This window comes from Citrus clementina, unplaced genomic scaffold, assembly GCF_000493195.1.
Source record: "Citrus clementina cultivar Clemenules unplaced genomic scaffold, Citrus_clementina_v1.0 scaffold_9, whole genome shotgun sequence".
Classification (NCBI taxonomy): domain Eukaryota; kingdom Viridiplantae; phylum Streptophyta; class Magnoliopsida; order Sapindales; family Rutaceae; genus Citrus; species Citrus x clementina.
The window spans coordinates 3,464,039-3,471,999 of NW_006261964.1; the positions used below are offsets into that span (position 1 = coordinate 3,464,039).

General features: G+C 32.2%; 1 protein-coding gene across 1 annotated transcript; it reads right to left on the bottom strand.

The window, feature by feature from the left end:
• Positions 1-249: 249 nt before the first annotated feature.
• On the bottom strand, positions 250-3,463 carry LOC18032993 (thermospermine synthase ACAULIS5). The gene is made up of 10 exons (XM_006419839.2): positions 3,246-3,463; positions 2,426-2,492; positions 2,233-2,327; positions 2,044-2,146; positions 1,786-1,874; positions 1,518-1,674; positions 1,298-1,373; positions 1,117-1,175; positions 518-654; positions 250-409 (listed from the first exon to the last, which is right to left on the bottom strand). The coding sequence occupies exons 1-10, from the start codon at positions 3,386-3,388 to the stop codon at positions 322-324; spliced, it is 1,014 nt and encodes a 337-aa protein (XP_006419902.1). The 5' UTR covers positions 3,389-3,463; the 3' UTR covers positions 250-321.
• Between the last annotated feature and the right edge of the window lie 4,498 nt (positions 3,464-7,961).

Below are 7,961 nucleotides of genomic sequence, written 5' to 3' on the forward strand. Positions count from 1 at the left end.
GGCCAATTTTTCAAGTGCGTAATTTTATTTGTGGAATATTTAATAAACTATGACGTCATTAAAAATAATGAATTGCATACAACTCAATTTTTTTGTGAAATGAATGCAAGTTATAGAGATATAATACTTATATTAGAGATAACACAAACAAGGGTGCATTCTTTTTTGATATATCGTAGCTTCCAAGAAAACTACACAAGCAAATTAAACAAAAAAAGATAATTAGAAGATTAGAAACCATTAACTAAACAAAAAGGGAAAATAAGAAGAAGGAAATTATGTTCCACTTTCAGTCTTTATAATGTCTATTAATTCCACTTCTCAAGCTCGGTTTTGTTTGAGAGCACTGCCATATCCATATATGAACCTTGCTGATCCCTCTGTGTAAACTTGAGTCTCATTATCCAATCTGTCAGAGTAGCAATTAGAATCATTCGCTATTCAAATACTGACAGAAAAACAATTGAAATGCACCAATGTACAAGAAGAAATTAAATTAAAGGGTATTGGGCCGTACGATTTTCGAACGGCTTTGCTAAGGGTAGAGGATGATGAAATTGTCTTGCCATCAAGGTATCTGTTTTCCCCTTTGATATTCTTCTTCACTTTCATGTCCAGCTCTTCAGCACTCAACGTAAATGGAGAATCCGAAGCCTGCAGCCACATTTCAACAATTCTTAGGTCACCTAGAACTTATTAAGGCACGACAAGTTAGAGATAAAGTCGCATGAGCAACTTTGGGTTCGGTTAAGAGAAATGTGAATGTACTGATTAAATCGAACTGGTTCAGTTTCTTTTATTTATTCATTTTGGTTTTGGTTTTGGTTCATAGATTTGACGACTCGAATCAAATCGAAATCGGTTCGTTAAAAACGTTCCGAATCGAATTAGAACCGACTCCCAAACCTGACCCAGTTCGGTTCGGGCGCCAAATTAATGTTCACCCCTCCAATGTCTATAGTAGCATGCAGCCAACTTACAAAGTTTCTCAACAATTAAGTTAAGATTTTATTAATGATTAATTGGAGAAGTAAACGAATTTGGTCTTGATGAATCGAGATTTTCAAAAGAGGAAAGACTAAGGATAGAGTGCGAGTGTGGGTTATATATAGATACCATGATCCATCCCCAAGTATCAGCAAAAGAAGGAATATGAGCTGAATAGGGCACAACATCTGCACATATGAAAAGCAAAAACATAACAAATAAGATTAATTAATCGACTTCCATTAACGTTGAGGTTGGTAAAAATGATGAAAAATTTAATTGTTTTACAATAAGGTTAAATTATACCCACATTTGAAAACCTGCCTCAATGTGTTGTAAATGCAAGAAAACACTTCTGTATGGCTGAAAATTCCAGCTGGCCCTGCCTGCAAAGTCAAAGCAAACATAAACTGAGTTAAATTCTTCCTTACGTATTCTCTGAGCGGAACTATGTTCAGGCTGCCGAAAAAAATCATTATGGCCCTTCTACTGCACACACGCGCACGCATGCATAGTTTGATTTTATGTACCTGTGTGACAAATATGCCCTCAGGATTGAGTCTAGGCTTGACGACGAATTCATAGAAGGATTTGGTGTACAGTTTATAACACGGGCCTCCTTCTATCGGATCCGCCAGGTCTCCTATTATCACATCGTAGTTCTCTTTTCTACTCTCTAATTCAGCCCTGCAAAGCACAGGCAGTAGGTAGTTAATTAACGATAATTCTTATTCTTATCGACCATGGCGATTGATAACAATAATTGAAAACTATTTTTAAGTGAAGATTAAGTAAAACCTGGCATCATTGATGACAAGCTCAAGTCTTGGGTCAGAAAATGCTTCCTTGTTAACAACCAAGTATGACTTGCAAAACTCTACCACCTCCTGCTCCAATGAAATATGTTTAAAAGTTTGTATCGTATCAGTTATAGTTGTGTAATTAACTTTTTGATTTTTTTTTATGGGATAAAAAAATCATTTACATTGTATAAATGAATAAAATAAAAAAGAAAAAGAAAATGGGAAATGGGAAATGGGAAATGGGAAATTTTACCTCATCAATGTCACACATGACGACTTTCTCTACAGTTTTATGTCTGAGTATTTCTCTTGCTGTGGAACCTTCACCTCCTCCCATAATAAAAATGGTCTTTGGACTAAAAATCAAACACAGATGAAGAATTAATTATTAATAATAATAACCATAGATTAAAAGAACATATAAAAGGAAAATAATATTTACTTTGGATGATGAAGAAGAGCTGGATGGACGAGAGATTCGTGGTAGATAAATTCATCTACCTCTGCACTTTGAAGCTTGCCATCAATTACTAATGCCTATGATGAAATTCAAAGTGACAATTTTTATTATTTAAAAAGAAAATATCATTAATCTTTTTTTTAGTTATATTTGATTGATTGATTTTATCTAATACCTTTCCAAAGGGTTTTGTGTCCAACAATGCGATGTCCTGGTAACGTGTCTCTCCTGTGTGCAATATGCTGCGACCAAAAAACATTATGATTAGTACTATACATGAGATAAGAAAGGTGTTTAACTAAGTAATTAAAATACTAATTAAAATATATTTTTCTCCTGTATCTTGTCTGGCTTTTTCTGGTCAAGTACTCAATATTTCTCCACACATTGATTATTCTTTTGAAGAATGTTTTCTTCTTTTCAATTAAGTATATCTTTCAGTCAATATTATAAATTAAAACAAGCCGAAAATCTAAAATTCCCAAGAAAAAAAAAAAAAGGACAGCTAGAAGCCTAGACGGCCCTAGTACTTGGTTTTTGTCTCACCCGCTAAAAAAGTTTTGCTTCTTTTTTCTTCAGCAACAAGATTTTGTAATAGATTTAGTCCATGTATCTTGTCATAAATTAATTAAAGATAAGTTTATTACAAAATAATAAAATGATAAACAAGCCGAAAGAAAAAGAAACTGTAAAAATGAGAATATAAATCAACTTCCATTTCCTGAACTAAATTTTCGTTTGATTATTTTTAGAGAACCACTACAGCACAAGACAATCCGATTCAACGCTCTCATTCTCATTTAGAGAATAACCAAAAAAAAGTAAAAAGATATTGTAATGAGAATTTATTAGTTTTCAAAAAAGAGTCAGGGACGTTGTAGCAAAAAGCAATGCATTAATGCAGAGATATACCCTTATTTTATTTTATTTTTAATGAAAGAAGCAACATATATATGGGGAAAATATTCTTGATCTGATTCAATTTGCATGTATACCTGTTAAGTGCAAAACTCCATCTCAAGTTTTCTTCAATCTCTTCTTCATACCAGCAGCTCTTTCGATAACCTGTGAGTGCAACATTCTTCGCATCAGCTCCATTAGCTTGGCTAATTCCATTAGAGCAAGAAATTTCACCCATTTTATCTTTTTTAGTAAGAGCTCAAACTTTAACTAAGTGCCTCAAATAAGAAAAAGAGAGCTAAAGTGATATAGAAATTAGAAGAGTAAGTTGGCAATTTAAATAGGAAGGTGTTAGCCGGCAGTGAAATCGAAAAAGAATAATCATAATGACGTTTTGGTATGGCAACTAGAGTTATGAGTGAAATCTATCGAAGTTGATAGAGTGCTTACTGCTTAGGAGTCAAAAAAAGAGCCAAAAAATCTTCATAGAATTTCGAAAAGAAAAAATTAAAAAATTACCAAAGACATTGTGGGGATTTCTTAGGATGATTTGGTCGCGTGGGTTAACAATTACATTCTGTGTCGTCTTCTAGACTCCATCCTTTTATCCAATAAATAATAATATTTCGGTTTATAATTTTCTTCAAATTCGTGATGCTCTTTGCCATGTGCATGCGCAGGATTGATTTTACGTGTATGAATTGGTAGAGATGAAAAAATGAAAAAAAAAAATTGCCCTAGAAATTCATTGTACGGAGCCCAATGGGAGTTGGACATGTAGGATTTATCCATGTGGCCAAGTTTGGACAAAAGATGGCATGCATATAATGATGATGATGATTCACTATTAGTGTATTAATTAACTTTAAAAAATAAAAACTAAAAAGGACTTTTGGTCGAGCGAAAAGAATGAGCGGTGATGATTATTGTGGAGTAGTAAATTACCAAAAATTATGAAATAACCTTAAATTTAGGCCAATTAATGAAAATAGATAATTTATCATGTTTTCAAATTATACTAATAAAAGAACAACATTTTAGATATAAATGTCCACTATGCAGTCGATAAATAATCAATGAGCAAGCGACATATAAATAATTAACTACGTATTAATCATTTGTCTAACGTAGCAGATCATTTGAGAGCTTTTGTTATATCTATTTATATTTGAAATGCTCACTTGTTGCAATCTACGTGAAAAAAAAAAGTAGGTTTTTTTCTTAAAAAAATTGACCATAATTTGGATTTGTACTGCTTATAAAAATTTCCCAATATTCCGGTTATCGTTATTATTATTTTTCAGAGATGTGTGCAAATCTTCGTTTATCTTGGTAAAAGAGAGAGAAGGAAAGAGCGTGCAGTGAAACCATCATCAAATATTCTCTTGCTTCAAATGATGAATATTAGGGCGTGCCATACCAGGCGCACTCATCATCACCATCACCATCACCATCAAAACAACAGCAGCAGCATCAAGTAATAATCTTCTTCCTTTCAACCCCACCATGATAAATATTGATAAAGACAAACAACATATATAACTATAGTGTGCACTATTAAGTTGCACCCAGTTGTAATATCATGCCTGGCATGCCACGTGTCAACTTATGATCCCATTTGGTAATCTGATGGGAACCCAAAGTGTAGCATACGTGCTTTGTCTTTGTGATGAGGTAATGGCACCGTCAGCATGATGTGCATTGCAATTTGCACAATCCCTCGGCTGAAGTGTGGACGAAAAGGTTCAATAGTCGCTAAAGAAGATAAAGATGCTCCATGCAGGCCTAATATTAATTGAGTACAAAGAGAGAAAAGAAAAAAAAAACATCCTAATTGAGTTTTTGGAAGTGATTTCCTTTTTCTCGAAATACTTATGATGGCCCTCAGGCCCCTAAAGGTTTGAAAGAAAAAAAAAATTGGAAAGGGAGGAAAAATGTAGGAAAATAATATTAGAGAGAAAAAGAAATTTAGAAAAAAAATATTATCAGTTATCATTATTACTAAATATCAATGTGATGAACTACATTAATCTTGAACATTTGATAAATCACTAATCTAAAGATTAAGTGCATGTTTTGGTATGAATTATCCAATGACCATAAGTATTTATTTAATTTAATAAGTTCTCTTCCATTTTTTATTTATTTATTGTTGATTGGTTGTTTCTTAGCAGTACTTTTGAAGATTGAATGAGATACTTTGCCTCTACTAGCAAAAGTTCACATTTTGAATTTTTAAAAATAAAGGTTGAAAAGTCTTTTGAAAATATTAAAAATTTAAAATATCTTCTACTTATTTAACAATTTTATTTTGTTCCTTTCACAACATAACTTAAAAAACTTGTCTAGTAAAATATTTTTTTTATAATTATTAATAAAAATTTTCATGGACAACCAAATAATTAAAATATTTGTGGTAAAAGTTATAGTAACAAAAACTTTACTTAAAATATGGATAATGAAGCATGTGAAAAATTGTTAGTGATACTGGTTTACAAGCAAAACAGAGTACTGAGCAGAGCATAGAAGCATCTTAATAATATGACTGGTTGTAGTTGATTACCTCATTAAGCTGACTTGGCAAGTTAGTTATACAACTCACCTCATATGAATCAAATGTCATGTGTTTATAACAAAATCAATGAATCAATTTAGCTTGCTATATATATGTAATGTGTACACAACTTTCAGTTAGTTAACGAGATAATCTTCTATTTGCTTCCATACAAATTCTCTTTTCTTTTCTTTCATTTTCTTGCACTTTCTTGCTTGCCAAACAATTTTGTTTAGAATTCTTTCATGGTATCAGAGCTGTAAATGGCAAATATAACTCAAAACAACTCTTTTTTTAGCTTTGTTACACCAGTTAAGCTTGATAAAAAAAAATTTATTTTGTGGCGTACGCAAGTTCTTACATCTGTAAAAAGAAACTGTCTGGAAGGTTTCATCAATGGTGATCATGAGTTCCTGAGCAGTTTCTTATCTCCGAGAGCAATAATGGAGATGAAATTTCAATTGGAAACAATTCTAGATTTATAAATCCTGAGTTTGTAACTTGGATGAAAACTGATCAACTCCTTTTAAGCTGGATGATGTTATCAATTCAACAAAATTTACTATATACTGTGATTGATTGTACAACCTCCAAGTAGCTTTGGGAGACTCTTACTAGTATGTTTATCTCTCAATCTCAACCTCGAATTCAAACACTTAGAATGCAAATCCAAACTATTAAAAAAGAATCAATGTATATGGCTGATTATTTTGCTAAAATCAAACGCATATCTAATACTTTGCTTAAAGGTGTTGCTAAGGGTGGCTTGTATAAGGTCCAAAGTTCATTTTCTCATTTTTTTTTGCAGACCAGTCAACTCATTTCAACTCAACCAATTCAAATAAACTTGAGTTTCTTTTTGCTTCTTGTTCCATGTCACATGTCAATATACTTGATGTTGTAAACACCTCAAAACTAAGTCACAAGTTTGTCTATTCCGCTGCTACAATACAATTTGTTGATGTCAATATTCTTTATAGGAAACTGAGACATTCAATACCTTATATTCTCAAAACTATATTATACTATTTTTAATAAAATTGATAATTTTCCTTTCTGTACTATTTGTTAATATGGTAAAAATCATATGTTGCATTTTAACTCAGTTGAAATTAAAACAATAGCACTCCTACAACTGATATATGCAAATCTTTGGGGACCTTCTCACATTTTTTCCACTAAGGGGTACAATTACTACCTTTCTATCCTAGATGATTTTAGTAGATTTACCTGGATATTTCCATTATCTGCAAAATCAGATGCCCTTGAAGTCTTTTCAAATTTTAAACTCTTTATTGAAAAGTATCTGCAACACCAAATTAAAATTGATCAAACTGACTGAAGAGAAGAATTTAGAATCTTTTCTTCCTTACTCACTACCCCTTACATACATTTTAGAGATCCTTGTCCCCCACATTCATCATTAAAGTAGAAGAATTGAATGGAAACATAGACACATAGTTGATATTGGCCTAACTTTACTAGCTCAAGCTCACTTACCCCTCAAATTCTGGTAGAATGCATTTCACAAGTTATTCACTTAATTAATAGACTCCCCACTCTAGTCTTAAATAACATTTCACCTTTTCAAAAGTCGTTTAACCAAAACCTGATTATTCATATCTTAGAACCTTTGGTTGTGCCTATTATCCAACTCTTAGACTATACAATAAACACAAATTTGATTTTAGAACTGGTAGATTTTTCATCTTCATCATAAGGGTTATCAATGTCTTCACTCTTCAAGGAGAGTTTACATTTCCAATCATGTTACCTTTAATGAAAAATCTTTTTATTATGTTTCTGGTTTAGATTTTTCATCTTCTACTAATTGTCAGTCTACTTCTTCTATATCAAAGTCCTCTATCTCTTCCTTTGTTCCTTCTTTTGTTCATTTTTAGGTTCCTTTTGCAACACCATCAACAAATGTTCATGCTGGTTCACAATCAAGCACTACTCCACACTCTCTTATCAATTCTGTTTCTCCACATTCCTCACATTCATCCTCACAACCATATTCTTTACTATTCAATACTTCACCAATTCATCATTCACTAGTCCATGTATTACCTTCACCTCCATCAACATGCCATGTAATGGTAACCATATCAAAAGTTGGTATCTTTAAACCTAAGATTTATTTGTCAGCACTGTTAGCTCAACCTTTAGAACCTACTTCAGTTTCTCAAGCATTATCTGATCCTATGTGGTTTAAAGCCATGTAAGAAGAGTTTCAGGCTTTTCAAAACAATCAAAC